The 20,472-nt window shown below is 36.9% G+C and overlaps 1 protein-coding gene across 1 annotated transcript in view; it reads left to right on the forward strand.

The window, feature by feature from the left end:
- Positions 1–20,472, forward strand: part of GABRR3 (gamma-aminobutyric acid type A receptor rho3 subunit) — a gene marked incomplete at its 5' end in the record, with an annotated part of 61,150 nt that overhangs the window by 28,755 nt on the left and 11,923 nt on the right. Inside the window, 4 exons of the mRNA XM_027835392.1 lie at positions 1,240–1,463; positions 6,388–6,470; positions 9,497–9,637; positions 18,149–18,301. Of these exons, the coding sequence (XP_027691193.1) occupies positions 1,240–1,463; positions 6,388–6,470; positions 9,497–9,637; positions 18,149–18,301 (601 nt within the window). The remainder of the gene's footprint in view (positions 1–1,239; positions 1,464–6,387; positions 6,471–9,496; positions 9,638–18,148; positions 18,302–20,472) is intronic.

Here is a 20,472-nt window from a genome sequence, read left to right on the forward strand (position 1 = left end):
AGAAAGAAAGAAAGAAAGAAAGAAAGAAAGAAAGAAAGAAAGAAAGAAAGAAAGAAAGAAAGAAAGAAAGAAAGAAAGAAAGAAAGAAAGAAAGAAAGAAAGAAGGAAGGAAGGAAATAAGGAAATAAGGAAGGAAGGAAAGAAAAAAAGTTTTGTTGCCCAACTAGCCAATTCCAGTTGGGTCCGCAGGGGGCCAACTACTCACAGAAGTCGTTGTTTGTCCTTCATTTTCAAAGAGGACCATGACATCAGAGAGGTGATGCCATGACATGCAAATGAATTGAATTTATGTGAGTGAGGGCTGTGCAAAGTCACCAGTCTCACTTTCTCCTCTAGAGCCATCTGGGTCCAGTGGCAAGATATAGAACAGGATGACTGGATATGGCCCTCTTACAGGTAGTAGAGAAGCAACTAGTAGCCATTGAGAGATTGAAGATAAATGAGAGAGTGGGGATGATAAAGGAGGCAATCTGTGGGAGAAGATGGCATGGAATGGGATCACTTGTACATATAGAGCTGTTTGTCAAAGCCTTTAGAAGAGCCACCTGTTCATGAGAGACAGCAGTGAAGTAGGAAAAATGGCAAAAGGCATCTGGATGATGTAAAAAGAGGGGGAAGGGAGAAGAAGGAGCTCCCTGCAAATTACCTCAATTTTTTTCCATGAAAAATAAGGAAAGGCTCTCATCTGAGAGGGTAGGTGAAAGGAAACCATAGAAGGCTTAAGGAGGTATAAAAAGGTTTGGGAAAGTCTCCATAGTTAGTGGGCTAATAAGTAAATTTGTTGTTTAGTTGCTCAGTGATGTCCAATTCTATCTTGGCAAAGATACTGGAGTGGTTTGCCATTTCCTTCTCCAGCGGATTATGGAAAGCAGAGGTCAAATGACTTGCCCAGGGTCACACAGCTTAATGAGTGTCTGAGGCCAGCTTTAAACTCAGGTCTTCCTGACTCCAGGCCCAGCATTGTATCCACTATGCCACCTAGCTGCCTCCAATAAGCAAATTAAGGAGGTATAAAAAGATTAACTTGTAGCAATGAGGGCCCAGTTGAGGTCAATAAAATTTTCCTAAGTAAAAGAGTGGCATGATCAGACTTGTGCTTTAGGAAGACGATTCTGGCAAAATATCTCTAAAGAGGCTATTTAGTATGATACCTGGGATGGAATGCTCCCCAGACTAGTTTCAAGAGATCATCTAGAAAGAGGTTCCTTCTGTGTATGACTTTTTTTCTCTCTTGCCTAGGACTTTACAATGACCTTTTACCTCAGACATTATTGGAAAGATGAAAGGCTCTCCTTTCCTAGCACAAGAAACAAAAGTATGACCTTTGATGGTAGATTAATCCAAAAGATTTGGGTGCCTGATGTCTTTTTTGTACATTCCAAAAGATCCTTCATCCATAATACAACCGTAGAGAACATTACGCTTCGAGTATACGCCGATGATAATGTCCTCTTCAGTCTCCGGTAAGAACAAAGCTTTCCTGTCATGGACATCAAAAATGCTTTTCTTTTCCTACACTCTTTCAGACTAAACCAAATCAGGAGTATGTCTGACTTCCTAAATATAAACTAGAAATTTCAAACAGCTGTTTTGTTCATTGAATCATGTTTCGGGCAGGGGCTGGGGAATGTTCTAAGTTTCATTACACTAAGCATCATTTTGCCAAGTACAAGCCTCTTAATCTTAGAGAATGATTTGGCAAAGATTTTGTAATTTCAATTTCATCCAGCCTGCTTTCCTGTGAGATCCATGTTAAATACTTATTGGGATTGTTGTTTTTGCTCAGTTTTTTTCTCAACTTTTTTTCTATATTTAAAATTTACTGCACTTAAGTACATAGCAGATTTCAGTGAAGTTAAAACTGAAAAAAACTGAAACAAACTGAAAACTGCAACAAAGAGCTCAGATCTACATAAATATCATTAATGATTTATTCATGTTGGTATACAGAACCATACATATATATATATATCATATAAAATATTTTATTTTTTTTCTACTGGAGAACAAGAATCAGGTGTGGAAGGGAACAGAGGCAACAGAAGAGAGACATCATCAAAAGGCAAAGTATCATTTACTCAGCTTTTCTCAGAAGGAAAACTTCTAATATTTAATAAAAATTCTATTCAGTTTCATCAGTTAATGACACCCGTATAAGACGTGGAGCAAAATACATCATCAAAAACGTTAGGAGTACAACAGGAGCAGAGTTGGTCATGTAAAGAGAATGAGAAACTAACAGACAGATGAAGTAGTACACCGATTCTCCTAAGATTGAGAAAAAGGGTGGTAAAATCTCTGTGGAAGTCAAGAATAGCAAATAATGATAAAAGTAGAGGAGTTTCAATTTGCATTTGTAGAAAGAGTTTCTACACTGATGAAGAACAGATGTACCAAGAGATCAAGGCATTAACCCACTAGTGGTGCCATTGGTCATAGCCACATCAGAATGAAACATGAGCAAAAGAATAAAAATAATGCCATGAGTCAGAGGACTAGCATTTTCAAAATCCCTACCATTCATAAAAGGGCAGCTAGCTGGTGCAGTACTGGGCGTGGATTCAGGAAGACTCATCTTCCTGAGTTCAAGTCTGGCTTCCAAAGTATGACCCTGGGCAAATCACTCAACTCTGCCTCAGTTTCCTCGTCTGTAAAATGAGCTGGAAAAGGAAATGGAAATCTTTGTCAAGAAAACCCCAGTGGGCAGCTAGGTGGCGCAGTGGATAGAGCACCAGCCCTGAATTCAGGAGGACCTGAGTTCAAATCCGATCTCAGACCAAACACTTGACACTTGCTAGCTGTGTGACCCTGGGCAAGTCACTTAACCCCAACTGCCTAAGCAAAAAACAATAATAATAATAATAATAATAATAATTTAAAAAAAAAAGAAAACCCCAAATGGGGTCACAAAGAGTCAAACACGACTGAAAACGACTGAATAAAAGACAGTATTCATAAGCCTAAGTGTGTGGACATGTCATAATGAGTTGGCCTAATAATATTTTGGTCATGTCTAATTTTGCTATAAACATAGGCTGTACCTACACAAAAAGTTTGCCCACTCTGGGATTCCAAAGACAATGTATTATACACTTTTCTGCCCTCAAAGAGCTTACTTATAACCTAGTTTGGGAAATAAAAACTAATACATTGGAAATAACAGTGAGCCAATTATTTCTAAGTCTATAAGTATTGTTGAATTTTAGAAGAGAAAAATCAATGATGGCTAGAGTAATAAGGGAAGACTTCTTTGAGGAGTTGGGACTGAAACTGGAGAGTTTAAAACTGGGTAGAATTAATAGAAATAGAAGAGAAAATCAAGGAAATTCCAGGCTAGGGGAATGACATCAGCAAATGCATGGAGGTGGGGGATAAATACTATGTACCAGTGACACAAGGTGAATAAAGTGAATGAACAGGGAGAAGTTGTGGATCATATGAATAAAGAAGTAGACTGGGTACTTTAGATGTGATACAGTTACGATAGTGGTTGCACACGTTTTGGTCCTAAGACTCTTTACACTCAAAACCATTGCACAGAGTTTTTACTTATGTAGGTTATGTCTATTGATATATATGAATATAATTGATATTGATAAAATATCCTATTACAATAAAAAATAGTTTTGATGTTGTAAACCTGAAGGGATCTCACTGTACCCTCCCCCAGAGATCCCCAAACCACACTTTGAGAGCTGCAGTAGTAGGAAATAGGGAAATATTAAAGCTATTTGAAAATTTGAATAATGTTACGAAAACAATGTCTAAGGCAGATCAAACAATAAAACTCTAAAAAGCAAGTTTTTTGCTGGAATTGTCCAAATAATGTCTTCAGCTCCTATATATACACAAAATTTTCCATATGAAGACCAGTCATGGTCTTTCATTTCTTTTTTCTTCAGTTTCCTTATTCAAAAATGGGTAAGTACTAAAAACTGCTCTCTCCACTGATCTTAACCCCTTGCCATGTTGTTTACAGCATAACATATCTTTCTACAGTCTGAGTCTTGTGTACATTGAATGGTTTATCAATGATTAATTTTAGAAAGGGCTTCAGGTAAACCTGGACATTTCAACTTCTTTTCATCCATGTGTCCTGGAGAGGTTTTTGTAGATAATGAAAAAAAAATTTTTTGGCTCAGGTTAGTACAAATGAGTCATTGTTCCATGCCATGAACACCCTGTAGCAATAGAAGAAAAATAGTACTATGTACTTCTATCTTAAATTTTTATTCAGAAACTAAGTAGTAAAAGCACCAGCACCAATCCTTACCAGGAATTGAGAGTACTACCATGGTATTTGATAATGGACCCACTATTTTTTTTTCCTATCACAGCTTTTGGAAGTCTTAATGGCTGAAATATGCTAAATAGATTAGGTCATCAGTACAGTCAGTCCAATATATTCATTCATAATAGCCACCACTTACAGGTTTGCAAAATGCTTCACAATGATCTCTCTTTATCCTCACAATAACCCTAAGAGGTGGGTGCAATTTCTATCACTATTTTACTGATGAGAAAACTGAATCTGAAAGAGGTTAAGCTACTTGTCCAGGGTCACACAACTGGTAAACATCTGAGGCCAGATATAAACTCAAGTCTTCCTGACTCCAAGTCCAATATTCTATCCAGTAGGCCACGCAAGTTGCCCCCGTTATTGTGATAGCCAAACACAACTAACTGAATATTTATGGGTAGAGAGGAGTGTTTTTGTCATGTGGATATGGCCTGTGGCTGTTGTTTTTTTTTCCAGAGGAACATTATAGTTCTTCTTTATTTTCTACCTGTGGAGATAAAGAGATGTTCCATTCATCTAATCAACTCACAAGGTTGATGGAGTCAGGGATCTGTCGCCATTTGTTTTTTGCAAATGTGCTTAGGGGCACACTATTTCTGATCTTCTTTTGTTCTAATGAATCCACAACCAGAACTTCTGCTACTAGACAGGATCAGAACATTAACTTCTGCCTCAAGGCAGGAAAATGTAGAAGAGAACAGAATTAGCAAAAAACAAAACAACAGTCTTCATCATTATGTAAGCCATTGATGCAATCACATGAATTATACATTTTGAAATAATTTATTTTAAATTGCTTAAGACTCTGAGGAAGATGAGGAACTAAGTGCTGTTTGTAGTTCATAATGAGTCCCGGACAAAGCAAAAAAAAAACGAAAACAAATAAACTTCAAATATAAAGGATATTGCCACACAACAACCCCAACTAGCATTTGATTTGCAAATAAGGATCTCAATATTTAATTCCTATTGGACACCTCCCCATTGACTTTGTATCCTTAGGAAGTCATTTTGTTTTCTTTTCTGGACAAGTAGAATAGGTTTTGTTCAGATACCTAGGAACCTGTCTAACTCCATGTTCTCACACCATTCCCTTCTATCCAGGAAATCTCCTTCTGAAACCAAAACCCTGAAGAAAACTCAGCTGTCCACTATTGGAACTAATATTACCTGATAAAAGTCTGCTTTGGTTTTCATCAATGTTCTTTCTATACTGATATATGTTATGTGGGGAACACTAGCAAGCAGACAACAAATTCTACTTCTTATGTATATAACAATGTCCATATAGAGGACAGAGCTCTATGGCAAGGCTGGTGGCTTTGAGGGCTCCAGGCTTCTACCCTCCTGGAGTCTACACTCTAGTAGGGGAATAAAGCATTCATCTATCCTCACTTTACTGTGATGATTGATATCTGAAATGCATAGTCACTTTCCCCATTGCCTTACTCACAACACACAAGCCTATTATCACATCAAAACTACATCCATCAATGAACATACTGAAAAGGGGATACACATTTATATAGCATCTACTATGTGCCAGGTACTGTGCTAAGTGCTTTTATAAATACAATCTCATTTGATTTTCACAACAACCCTGTGAGGTGCTGTTATCCCCATTTTATAATTGAGGAAACTGAGGCAAACAGAAGTTAAGTGACTTTCTCAAGGTCACACAGTAAGTGCCTGAAGTAAAATTTGAACTCAGATCTTTTTTACTCCAGGCTCAGGTCTGCAGAGATCCACTGTGCTACCAGCTGCAAATTGCTCCCAGATGTTCTTAAGTACACCCTATAGAACTCCAATTAAGCATCATAATTATGGCCACTCTCAATGGCAGGAGAAGGGGAGAAGATCTCACAGAAGACTTCCCATGGATGGTGCAACATCTACAGCTGTCTTCTCCATTCAGGTCTACAGTGTAGCCAGCTCCAAGTCAATCTATTGCAATGAAGATTAATAACTGCATAATGCTTGGGAATGTGCAGTGAATGTACAAATGATAAGAAAGCACAAGTCATCTTGTATACCCATTTGTCTATATTGTATGATCTGCATTTTTTCCTTTACTGTTTTTCTTATAGGGTAACGGTTTCTGCCGTGTGCTTTATGGATTTCAGTCAGTTTCCTCTTCACACTCAAAACCGTTCTCTTGAACTAGAAAGCTGTAAGTCTCGCTGTTTGGTTTAATATATCTATGCGCTCTGTACTTAAAGCATATGCTGGTAAGGGAGCATATCATTATTAACTATATTGGATCACTGATGCAGGTTAAATGTATTTATTTTTTAAACAGGGTTATTTAGCTACAAAGGTAGATAGTAGTCTTTTTCATGTACTACTTTCAGAAAGGTATATTTTAACACAATTATAGATTTTTTAGTTTTTTTAATTATATCTTATGTGACTTTTTCAAATTACAGAGTTTCCAAAATGGTATTTAACCCAGCTAAGGAAAGAGAATCTTATGTCCAAACATCATCATCATCCTATTTCTATTTAACACTTAATGAGTTTAGGAATTGAATTGAATCAATTGAATATGAACCAATAACCTTTATTAAGTCCTGGCCTAAAAATTAGCCAGATAGTACATTTAGTCATTAATCCTGCATTAGAATCACAGAATCCTAGTTGCAGAGTTGGGAGGGACCTTCAAAGCCATCTAGTTCAATCCTCTCATTATCAGATAATAAACTGAGGCCTAGAGAGGTTAGGCAACTTACTCAAGGTTATACAGACTTTAAGTGACATACCTAGGTTTGGAATCCAGGTTCTCTGATCCTAAATCCAATGTGTCTTTTCACTGTACAATGTTGCCTCTCCACATTGCGTGTGCCTGGGACCTATTAAAAAAATTGATCAGATCCCAGAAAGACAAAGCCACAGAAACAAATGTTTAAGAATCCATCTGACTGTGCAACCTGTCCATAATCTTGACCAACTAGCAGTTATGACTTCAACTTGAAGTCCAACTTCAAGTATTTTTGTGATGTCTATACAAACATGCTCTTGGATAAACATTTCTTTTTTAATTAAATTTTAATTTTTTTAATTTACAGAAATTTATTTTCTCTCCTTCCCTATTCCCATTTGGGGAAAAAAGAAAAATACTTTACTTGTAACAAATCCACAAAGTCAAGCAAACAATTTCTCTCATTGGTCCTCTTAAAAAAAAAAAATAGGCCTCATTCCCTTAGTCTATCACTTCTCTACTATCTTCTTATGAAACCCCTGTTGTATCATTACTTAGTCATCATTCAAGATATAAATTGGACAGTCAATGATAACCTGAGTTAGTCCTGTGTTTGCCACAGCACCAGATTGGCAAGGACTCATACTTAGGGTGTTGACGAACATACTAAAGTCTTTATATATTTGAAAAGGAATTATTTTTCATTGTTCCTATTTAAAACATACTACCAGCAAGGAAATATGGTATAATGGATCTTGAGAGACCTGGCCTTGAGGTCAGGAGGTCCTGGCTTCGAGTACTGATTCTGACACATACCAGTTGTATGTTATTCTGGGCAAATCACTCAACTCCTCATTGCCCCAGATTGTGTTTCTGGGAAGGTGTGAGGTGTGCATTGGTAAGCAGTTTTCCTCACCTGAGAATTCCCCATATCAGTGAAATTGCAGATCCAGTCCCTAACCCTCTACCATTGTTACTATTACTCAGGTGCCACCTCCTGTTGTAAGTAAGGCCTTTCCTGGTACCTCCATCCATCCATGTTGTTGGTGTTCTCCCCCTCCTGAAATTACTTTATATGTACTTTGTACATGCTCTATCCCTGCTAGTAGACTGTAAGGTCCTTGAGAGCAGGTAACGTTTCATTTTTGTTTTTGTATTGCCAGAGCCTAAAACCATGCCTCATGTGTAGTAGCCACTTCGTAAATGTTTTTCTGGTGTTGTTGTTGAGTCATTTAAGTTGTGTCCAACTCTTTGTGACCCCATTTGGAGTTTTTGGCAGAGATATTGAAGTGTTTTGCCACTTCCTTCTCCAGCTCATTTTATAGATGAGGAAACAGAGGCAAACAGGGTTAAGTGACTTGCCCAGGGTCACAAAGCTAATAAATGTCTAGGGCTAGATTTGAACTCAGGTCTTCCTGACTCCAGGCCCAGTGTTCTAACCACTGTACCACCTAGCTGCCCACATAAATGTTTACTGACATTAAATCAATGAATCAAAGAGATTAAATTGTCTCAGGTATTCTATAAATACCTCTTGATGGTTTTAGTTTAAATTCTGGCTACCTAGGAACATATCCCCAATACACAACATTTTTTCCTATGGAACTAATTGCCTCCTATAAAGTTACTTTCTTTAAAGAGTATTAATAACCAATTAAGTATTTGATTTAGGGTACATTGAAACATCTCAGTGAAGCTTACTATGCTACCTGTTACCTGATAATACATGGAATTATACAGGTCAAAAGGCATGATGTGTTTCCAAGATTTGTCTGTAAATTCCAATCTTATTCCATTTTTTCACCTTCTTTCTTATGAAGATTTGCAGTTATTAATAAAATACCACAAAAACATCTTTGGAAGATACAGTTGCTCTGTGGTAGAGTCCTGGTTTTGGAGTTCAAGAACTTGGCTTCAGATTCCTGCTCTCTTACTTAACTAATAGGACTTTGGGCAAATCATTTCACCTCTGTGGACCTCAGTTTCCTCATCTGTAAAATAAGGGATGATAGGACTAGATGGTCTTAAGGTCTCTTATAACTCTAGATTTATGAACTGTGATATAATATAGTCCTATGATTGATGACCTTTAAGGTCATTTCCAACTCCAAATCTGTGGTCCTATGATCATAGTCAGATCTCTCCACCAATCCTGTGGTATTTACCTGAATCCTAAGGCCTTCTTTCTGGTGAAGTTCTAGCATGTAAAGGAGTGAGCACAGATCTAGAGGCAAAGGTTTGGCAACCATATTGAAATAAGCTTAACTGTGCTAAACTTGTGAAAACTGTCCATTGAACACCAGCCATGCTAGTATAATCATTGAAAAACTTAAGATTCCTTTTGGACATGAGGATTGATCAGACAAGAAATATTTATTGAGTACCTACCCTGTACAAGGTTCTGTGTTAGATGCTGAAAGTCTTAGGAGGCTCTGGATTAGTCCTCAAAGAGTTTACAATCTAGTTATAAGGATTTTGTTTTCTTTTTTTTCTTTTAGATGCATATAATGAGGAAGATTTGATGTTGTACTGGAAACATGGAAATAAGTCCTTAAACACAGATGAGCCTATTTCCCTTTCTCAGTTCTTTATTGAAGAGTTCAGTGCATCTAGTGGATTAGCCTTCTACAGTAGCAGTGGTATAGTATGTTACTTAACCTACTAAGAAGCATTTATTAAACACCTACTATGCTCTGCACATCTATTGGTTTAAACCCGGTATTTTTATCTAGTTAGCCAACTAACATATAGCAGTAATAAAGTTGCTAATTTATCATTGGCCAAATTTAATGATTTATCCAAAACTTTGCTATATGCTACATATTTTTACTGTTTATTAGTAAGAGAATATGCTTTTTAGTTTCACATTTATCTAAAGATCTCAAGGCATTTTACTGAGTTACACATGATTCTTACATCTGTTAGGACATTAGCTACACCCCTCTTGGAACAGAGAGGAATAGCTGTATTGTTGCTGGTCCTCAGTAACCTACATACTCATCACCAGGAATCACCAAATCATAGAATTGGAAGGGACCTCCAATTCATACCTGAACAAGAATCCCTCTGCATTGATGGAGTCACACTCAAACAGCAACAGATCCCTGTGAGCCACACACTGACAGAAAAACTACAAATTAACATTATCTGTATTTTATTGTATTTGTGTTTATTTTGTTAAACATTTGCCAATTGCATTTTAATCTGGAAGTCCTTTGGGGATTCGAAGCTGCAGGTCCTACAACTCTGCTTTACATCATTTATTGTTCAGTTATGTCCAAATTCATTGTGATTCAGTGAATCATAGCACTCCAATACTTTCCATAGGCTTTTCTTGGCAAGGATACTGGAGTGGTTTGCCATTTCTTTCTCCAGAAGATTAAGGCAAACAGGTTAAATGACTTGCCCAGGATCACACAGCTAGTAAATGTCTGAGTCCAGATTTGAGTTCAGATCTTCCTTTCCCCAGGTGGCAGCTAGTCAGTGGAGAGAGTACCAGGCCTGAAGTCAGGAAGACCTGAGTTCAGATCACACTTCAGACACTAGCTGTGTGATCCTCAGCAAGTCACTTAACTCTGTATGCCTCAGTTTCTTCAACCGTAAAATGAATTGGAGAAGGAGATGGCAAACCATTTCAGTATTTTTGCCAAAAAAATGGGGTCACAAAAAGAGTCAGACAAAGCAGAATAATTTCTTGACTCCAGTTCTATCCACTGAGCCATCTAGCTGCCTCTACGTCATACCTACCAACCAGTCACCAAATGTTTTCTTAAAGGTGTCCAAGAAAGAGAAAACCACTGACTCCTGAGGCAGCCCAATTTGATTTTGGATAGTTTCTATTGTTTGGTGAGAGACAGCACAATGTGCTAGATAAAAAGCCAGCCTTGGAACTAGTAACACTTAATTTCAATCCCTACTTCTGACTTAGATTTACTGTGTGACCATAGCGAAGTCACTTGATCTATGAGAATGCCCCTGGCAATCTTCTAAGACTCTAGAACAGCTGCAGATCTGTCTGTGTATATGTAGCTTCCTCACTGGAAATTTCCTCCACCATTAAAATTATGGGCTCAGCCCTGACCCTTTACAAAAAAAAAAGTTGTTAGAGTGACAGTGATTGAGGATTGGAGTTGCCTGGTTTAGAAGAAAAGCTAACTAACTACTTCTTGAGTGGCCTCCACCCTTGTGGAGACAGCTACTCTTTCTCTCTTTTTTTTTTAAGCTTTTATTTAGCATTTTATTTTTCCCCACACAGGTAAAAATAATTTTTAACATTCATTTTTAAAACTTTGGGTTTCCAATTATCTCCCTTCCTCCTCACCCTATCCCCATTGAGAAGGCAAGCAATTACATACAGGTTATACATGTGTAGTTATGCAAAACATATTCATAATAGTCATGTTGTGAAAGAAACCAGACAAGAAAAATAAATTCAAGAAAAATAAAGTAAAAAAAAGTATGCTTCAATCTGTATTCAGACACCATCAGTTCTTTCTCTGGGGATGGATAACATTTTTTGTCATAAGTCCTTCAGAGTTGTTTTGGATCATTATATTGCTGAGAATAGCTGATCATCTTACAATATTGCTGTTACTTTGTACACAGTACATTTCACTTTGCATCAGCCCATGCAAGCTTTCCAGGTTTTTCTGAGAGCATCCTGCTCATCATTTCTTATAGTGTAATAGTATTCCATCACAATCACATACCACAACTTGTTCAGCCATTCCCCAATTGATGGGCATCGCCTCAACTTCTAATTCTTTACCCCTAGAAAAAAGCTGCTATAAATACTTTTGTACATATAAGTCCTTTTACTTTCTGTTTTTTTATCTCTTTTGGAATACAGACCTAGTAGTGGTATTGCTATGTCAAAGGGTATGCATGGTTTTATAGCTCTTTGAACATATTTCCAAATTACTCTACAGAAAGGTTGAATCAATTCACAACTCCACCAACAGTACATTAAAGTCTCATTTTTCCCATATTCCCTCCAACATTTGTCATTTACCTTTACTGTTCTATTAGCCAATCTAATAGGTACAAGGTAGTACTTTAAAATTGTTTTAATTTGCATTTCTCTAATCAATAGTGAGTTAGAGCATTTTTTCATATGGCTGTAGATAGTACAGCTGCTCTTTCAAGGCATCTCCATGAGCATGATGTCAAGGCCCTCATTCTAACCATAGGAATGGAATTGTGGGTAAGTGGAGTACTGCATAATGAAAGAATAGGAAGGAAATTTGATTGCCTGAGACCATTAAGGCCTCTGAGGGAAACAATTCCAACTCTCTACTTACTACTACTACTACATAAAATAAGAATAAGAATGATAGGCTAATATTTATATAGTGCTTTAAGGTTAACAAAGTACATTTTATATATATATATATAATATATATATATTATATATATATAATTCTATCTTAATTAACAATTCTTCTTCCTTATAATACCACTGCTTAGCTCATTCATTAACCATGACATCCATGACAGTCCAGACTCACATGGCTTGATATCTGCCTTCTTTGAAGTATTTAAAACACATTTTAAAAATCTCTTTGCTTTGTTTTGAGGCCCTAGAAGGGGGAATACCTCCCATTTAAAAAGAGAGCTTCCTTTGCCTTCTCTGTGAAGCTGACCATAACCTTTCCCTTGTGATACAAAATACCTACAGACCAGTAATGCCTTGGATTTTTCAGTTCTATTTTGGTTCCGGTTTCCTGCCAAAGCCTGGTGTGTCTTCTGCATGGCAGTAGCAGCAACAGCTGTGATGGCGCTGCCCGTTAAAGCAGTGATTCTCAAACTCTTCTACATAAGCACCCTTTAGTTCAGCCAGAACCTTAGCTGAGCCTTTGTAGCAATATCATCTAAAATTATTGTTTTTACTGCCTATTAATAAATAGCATAAAGTTCATTAAAAAAAAAACCTTGGGGTATTTCAGAGTTCCTTGCAGCACAGTTTGAGAAACATTGCTCTAGAACTCCTCCCATTTTTCTCTGTCCCATCCTCTCCCAAGTGTTTTATCCACATGCCACTCTTCATGAGATGTTGGAGTGCACACACCCCTCCACCTAGGATGACAAGAGATAGTCTCTGTGTTTTCTGGTACAAACATGGGACCATAATACTCAGGGGCTCACATAGACAGGAAGGAGGAACTTTACATGCACTTACAGTGGTGACACTAATCTCCAATGTCCCAGTACCCCTGGCAGTTAAGTAGTTTCTCTTTCCATCCATTGACAGTTCAGAACTGAATATGATACTGCAGATGTCTCACCAGTACAGAATACAATAGATGCATCATCTCCAATCATATGAACATTATTATATCTCCTGTAATGCTGCCAAAGATTTCTTGGCTGCCATATCAAACTATTGACTCATTATTGAGCTTACAATCCACTAATATGTTAAGCTCTTTTCTGGATTATATACTTTCTAACCACCCCTCATCTATCTTGTATTTGTGAAGTTGATTTTTTGAAATGAATTATAAGATGTTCATTACATTCAGACCAAGGTTCCAGTTGATTGAGATCTTTTTGAGTTTCATAGAGTCAGCTGACATGCCAGCTATCCCTCCCAGCTTTGAGTCATCTGCAAAAATTTAATGAGTACGATATCTATGTGTTCATCCTAGCCATCGGAAAAAAATATTAATTGTCAGAGAGTCAAGTACGGATACTTGGGAACATTCCATTGTAGATATCCTTTCATGGATATCAAACCTGTAGTAAATCTTCTTGCAGTCTAGCCATCAGGTGCAAATATCAGACTAGATGTTAATATGTGGATTTCTAAGTCAGTAAGTGGAGGCAGTGATCCTTACGTATAGTTCAGTGGCCTCTTTCTATTTGAGTTTGACACCATTGCTGTAAGTATAGAACAAATGTCCTCCAAACCTAGTCTATAGACCCCCTCTAGGAACTGATAGAAGAAAGAGTTTAGCTTCCAATTCTCAACCTTCAAGCTAAGTTATGCCAGTTATACAACATTCTCTCTACCTGCCCTAGCCTGCCGTATTGAACTTAGTCAGCCGTGGTATTTCATTTTGGATTTTCCATTTTTATGGCCATACATTTGAATCTTTCTATAGCCAGAGATCTCTTTGACAAGTTTATGTCTCATTAAAAGATATGTTTTAGTTTTTTCAAAGTGAACTTCAAATTCTTAGCATTAAAAAGAAAAAAATGTAACTTCTAATAAAAATGGAGAAAAATATGTTTTTTTTTTAAAGATTCTTCATATTTCTGAGAGCTTTGGTAGTTCCAATAAAAAAATTTCCTTTGCTTTTGGTCCAGAGCTGTGATTTTACTGGTATATAGAGCTTCCAATGAGGAAACTACCTCTACCAAAGCAGATAGGCATCTTTTGCAATTTCTGCTCTTAGATGAGCAGACCTCTTAGAGCAGTTGTGACTTTCCCCAGGGTCAGACAGCAAGTTAGTGTGTGAAGTGGGATTTAAGTCAGGTCTTTATGATTCCTAATCCATACTCTATCTATTCCTGCTGCCTCTGTAATTGATAGGTTAGTATAGTTTGAATCATCACTTGGACTTCATTTATAAAATGTAAGAGAAAAGTATTTTGTAGTATTTTTGATTTTGTATCAATGGCAACCACTGATGGATTTGCTTGACCATTCTCTGAAGTTAATATTTTTTAAAAAAAAGAAAGGCTCACATTCAAAAATTTCTAGATGTCCCTGCCTCAGGTATGTATTTTCCCCCTTCCACACAACTGATAAATTATTAAATATTTGTATCCCAAGACAGTATTTCCCTGATCTGTTCCCACTAGAGCACCCTATTAAAGGGTATCTCCCATCTACACATCAAAATTATTCAAGATTGGATAATTAAAAGATATAACAACAAATGTAATCTTACTTGACAAGCTTAAAACAAAGCTATATGCTCATGCAAAGAGTTGACCACTGTCATGGAGGAGATCAAGCAGAGAGTTCCAATCTTGCTGAAGTACTAACCATTTGTGTGACCTTGGGCAAGTTATTCAACCTTCCTGGACCTCAGTCTCTGTATATATAAAATGGGGGGGGGGGTGTGAACAAGAAGGCCTTTGAGGTCCCTTCCTCCTAAATCTATCTTCCTTCCTAAATCTATCACTCTAGAATTGTATGATGCCTACAGATGTTGAGGTCCTTCAATTGCTCCTATTTGTCAATGACATTAAGCCCTGGAGCATTGTAGAACCTCCTGTAAGATATATGTCACTATACCAGAGAGTTTGGACTATCATCCATATCAGAAAAAATCAAGTGGACAAAGAATATCTATCATCCATATCATAGAACACATTCATGGTAGATGGACACCCCATAGAACTTATCTCTGTGTATCTACATCTTCAACAGTCAGTACAAATGGACAATGAGTTGACCCTAGAATTAAACAGAAGAGAACAGGCTGCATTATCCTCAGGAAATTTCGGGGCTCTTTTAATAATTCTAAATTTCTTCCATCTATTTAGTACTGATGGTGAAGCAATTACCCAGAGAGGCCAAACAAAGTAGGATAGGATTATTTGCCGCAAGTCAGATTTCAAAGAGTTGAGGAGGATGTATAGGGTGATGAAGTGGAGACATTGGGTATAAATTACTTGACTATGAAAGAAGGTAAAAGAGAATATGGAGGGCATAGAAAGATAGAGGAAGGTCTTTAGGACTTGGGAGATATGAACCTATCTGTAAATAGATGAAAAGGTAAAATGCATGATAAAGGTTGATTGTTAAAACCAGGGGCAGGGAAGTACAGTAGTAGAAAGGGATAGGATCACAGATCCCTGTAAGAAAATTAAGCTTGTAGGGACACTTTTTCTTCTGGGACAGAAGGGAATAAAGAGAGAATGGTTGATGATGCCAAGAAATTTTTAGTAATAGAGATAAACTGAGGTAACTATAGTTGTATGGTTTCAAGTTTCTCAATGAAGAAGGAGAGGAAGGAAATGAGTATTTATATAGCACTTACTATTGCCAGACACTGTGATAAGGACTTTTTACAAGTATTATCTCATTTGATGGATGAAGAAACCATCACTATAAGCACAGGGGTGTAGGTTGTTTTTGAAGGCTTTAAGCCTTTCTTTAAGAAAAAGGCAAATAGTTGTTATTATTGCTGTGAAGCAATTACCTAGAGAGGCAAAATAAAGAAGGATAGGATTACCAAGAAGCAATGAAGCCCAGAAAAAGTTATGTTACTTTGGAAATTACTACTACACCCAGACTCGCTGTGAATCCTTTCACTTCAAACAAGCCAACATTTAGTATAATGCCTGGCACATAGTAGGCAATATTATTATCATTATTATTGACTGAGTGACCAAGTAAAACATTTGAATCACATGCATTGAGTCTGATTCAATCATTTAACAATTTTTGATTGATGTATAAAACATCATGCTAAGAACTGTTGGGAAAATACAATGAAGACAATAGGGAAAGGGAATCAGCATTTATTAAGCACCTATTATGTGCCAGGTACTGTGCTAACTACTTTACAAATATTGCCTCACCTGACAGAGTTCCTGCCTTCAAACAACAAGCACTTACTAAGTGCCCCTATGTTGCAGGCACTCTGCTAAGTGCTAGGAGTACAAACAAAAAGAATGAAGTAGGACATATGCACATATGGCTCTAACTCCCAGATTGAAAAATGGAAATACAATAAGAGGGGTACAAAGTGCTGCCACCATTCAGAGATGGCAAAGATTACTAACTACTAACAACAGAGAGGGAAAATTTAGCTAGGCATTGAAGGACAGGAAGGAATTGAAGAAGAAACACTGAGGGCAAAGACATTCTAGGTTGTACAGTAATTGATTTAAATATCTTGGGGTTTTAAAAGTCAGGAGTCTTTGGGCTGTTGTACTAATGGTTTGTTAAATGAAAATGGCGGTAAAAGTCACCCATGGTTCCTCTCCTTGGTGCCTTTACCAGCATTTCACTTGAGTTATTGAACTCCCTTGGTGCTCTGCTGGCTATCCCCTGGGACTTAAATCCTTGAGAGATCTGTTGCAATCTCCATCATCAGCCAACTAGTATCACTGGCATTTGGGAAAGGAGCACCTTAGGAGTATTCCTGGAGTAGGACTTCTTTAACTTGCCTAATAGACAAATCATCTCTTTTTCTAATTATCCACTTGAGGAAGGAGAAAATTTAACACTTTGAGTTTTGAGCTTCCCTCCCCAAATTTATGACCAACAACTTGTAATAATTTGGGTGTTTCAGAGAGTGGGTTTTTTTTCTCAAATGTTGAGTGTTCTAACCACAGTTAGGAAATACTTGGAGATTCTTATCTTTCCAGCAGAATACAACCTTAAAATATTTTGTTAAATTGGGCAAAAGATCTTTCTAACTACGTTTACAATATGTGGTTGAGATTACAGAGAAGCTACACAATGCCCGCTAGTGATGTACAGAATGATTGAGGGCCATAATCATGGGTGTCTTTTTAAACAAGTCATGTATCTGGATGTGGAAAACTGCTCTTAAATGTTCATAAAAAGATGAAAGTATGTATACCAGAAGGAAAGAAAGGGATAAAGATACAATTTCTTCACTACAAAATGTCTCTGCAGCGGATAGTTTTCTGTTTTCTGATATTTTGCCTTTAGAGGAGCCAGAAAAAAAAACAAACACACAAAAAAAACCCCACAAAAAAACACAATCTAGGTTGAACTTAGACTGCCCATGTCCAATAATTACACTGAAGTGCTTGGAGCAAGTTGCTTTGTTTGCAGAAAACTTGCAAATATTTTTGACGAAGTTTAACTGTGAAGTGTCACAGAGGATTGCTACAAAGGACAGCCTGCAGAATACTCTTGAGTTCCTTGAGATCATTTGGCTTTGAAATAAAACAATCATACTTTCATTTAATTTAATTCAACATTTACTTCTTGGAAATAATTTACTGTATTCTTGATTATTTTAGTAAGCTTGTTACCTGTGATTAGAATGTGAACTCCTTGAAAGTAGCAATTGTTTTATTCTGTGTATTTGTATCCTCAGCTCCTACAACAGGGCCTGGTACATAGTTAGCATTTAATAAACACTTGATTGATAATTGTGGGGGGGATAGAAGAGTAGGTACTTGTACTAACAGAAATTCTTAACTTTTCCCAACAGGTTGGTACAACAGGCTTTTCATTAACTTTGTGCTAAGGAGTCATATTTTCTTTTTTGTCCTGCAATCCTGTTTCCCAGCCATGCTGATGGTGATGTTGTCATGGGTTTCATTTTGGATTGATAGAAGAGCTGTTCCTGCCAGAGTTTCATTGGGTAAATCTTCATGAACCTTTGTGCAATGTTAATGATTGCATAGGCAACTGAGAGAAAAGAAGGGGGAAGTAATTTGGGGTGGAATGCAGAGGTTGTTTAAATGTTTCCGTGTGGATCCTTCCTCTAGACAATGGTAATGAGCTGCTGAGATTGAAATCAATAGCTAGCCATAGAGAATGAGAGATGTTTGGAGATGTTTTTATTTATTTTTTTTGTTCATTTATTTGTTTATTTATTTATATGTATATACATGTATATATATACATATATTCACACATATACATTTATATGTGTATATATATATATATACACATATTCATGCATATATAATGGAGAGAGGGGAAGTAAAAGAGAGAGAGAGAGAGAATATATTAAGTGTTCCAAGCACTCTGCTAATTGCTAGAGATACAAATACAAGAAAGCAAGATAGTCCCTGCCTCAAAGAACGTAATGGGAGAAGACAAAACATACAGAAGAACTAGAAAGACAGAGAAGGACAGGTGAGGCAGCATGGCATTGAGCAGCCAGGAAGTAGCTAGGAAGATACCTGAGCCTCAGAAATATTATGCCAAAGTTCACTTATCAGAGCCAAGTGGAATCCAGGTTATGGGTGGGCAGGAGGTGGAGGTGATAGTCTGACAAGAAGAGGCATGAGAGCTGTGTGTGAAGCACTAGGGTAGCAGAGAAGTGATATACTGAGTTGTTCCCTTTTAATCAGGCATAACTAACCCCTCAACAAAGATGAGAAATAGGTCAAGTTTAGATTCAGCAATCCCATCTTTATCTTTCGCCTTTCTTCAACCTCCTTTTCTTCCTCCAGTTCATGCTGCCATAGGTCTGGTTCCCCACTTTAAGGAAAAAGCTACCTGATCAAGTATTTAATACTAAGGGGTTTCTGACTCAATAAATCACCCCTCCCCAATGTGTTTGTTTTAAAAGGGTGTGTCATAGAGAGATAACAATGTTTAGCACAAAGAACTTTATTTATGATGGTAGAATTTCAGGTACTATGGTGTCTGAGTTAGGAGTCAGTTGGGAGCAAGGGGACTTTTTCAGTGCCTCTCAGAGTAGAACACATAGAAAAATGATTATTCTATTGAATATGCTACTTGCTACTCTGAAACACATAGAATTACAAGAAAGATAGAAACTAAATTTCATTGTAATTTACGGACTTAAAAAACCAGTAGTAGAAGATTCAGATTAAGAAATGAAAGGAAGTTCAGATATCATCTAATCAAACTTCTCATTTTACAATGCACAGATGATGCAACTAAGACCCAGAAAGGTTAAGTAATTTGCCCAAGGTTATACAAGTGGTAAATAGAAGAGCCAAGATTCAAACTCAAATCTCTCTGAATCCAGTACTATTTCCACTGTACCAAAAAGGGCCAATCTTATTTCTACTTATTTTGTTCTTTCTTAAGACAGATTAAAATAAGTGGTTCATAATTATTTTAATTAGTGTCTAATCTATGCCAGGAACATATTTAACATATTTAACATATAAGTTAAATGTTCATAAATTGTAGGAATCTTTCAAAAGATTGTTAGGGTTATACAGGCATACCTCAGCAATATTGTGGGTTCAGTTCAGATCACCACAATAAAATTAACATTGCAATAAAGTGAGTCACACAAACATTTTTGTGTGTCCCAGGGTATATAAAACTTATATTTATACTATAGTATAGCCAATTAAGTGTGCAATAATATTGTCTAAAAAAAAACAATGCACATAATCTTAATTAAAAAATACTTCATTGCTAAAATAAAACACTAACCATTATCTGAGCCTTCAGTGAGTCATAATCTTTTTGCTGGTGGATGATCTTGCCTTAATGTTGATGGCTACTGACTGATCAGGGTAATAGTTACTGAAGGTTGGGGTGGTTGTGTCAATTTCTTAAAATAAGACAACAAATGAAGTTTGCCTCACCGATTAACGTTTCCTTTCACTTGAAAACTTGGAGGCCATCGTAGGGTCATTAATTGGCCTAATTTCAATATTGTTCTGTCTGAGGGAATACAGAGGCCCAAGGAGAGGGAGAGAGATGGGGAGCAGCAGGTCAAGGAACAATCAGGACACACATAACATTTATTAATTAAATTCACGATCTCATATAAGTGTGGTTAGTGGTGCCCAAAAACAATTACTATAATAACATCAA

This window comes from Vombatus ursinus, unplaced genomic scaffold (genome assembly GCF_900497805.2).
Source record: "Vombatus ursinus unplaced genomic scaffold, bare-nosed wombat genome assembly UNPS02014814.1, whole genome shotgun sequence".
Taxonomy (NCBI): Eukaryota; Metazoa; Chordata; class Mammalia; order Diprotodontia; family Vombatidae; genus Vombatus; species Vombatus ursinus.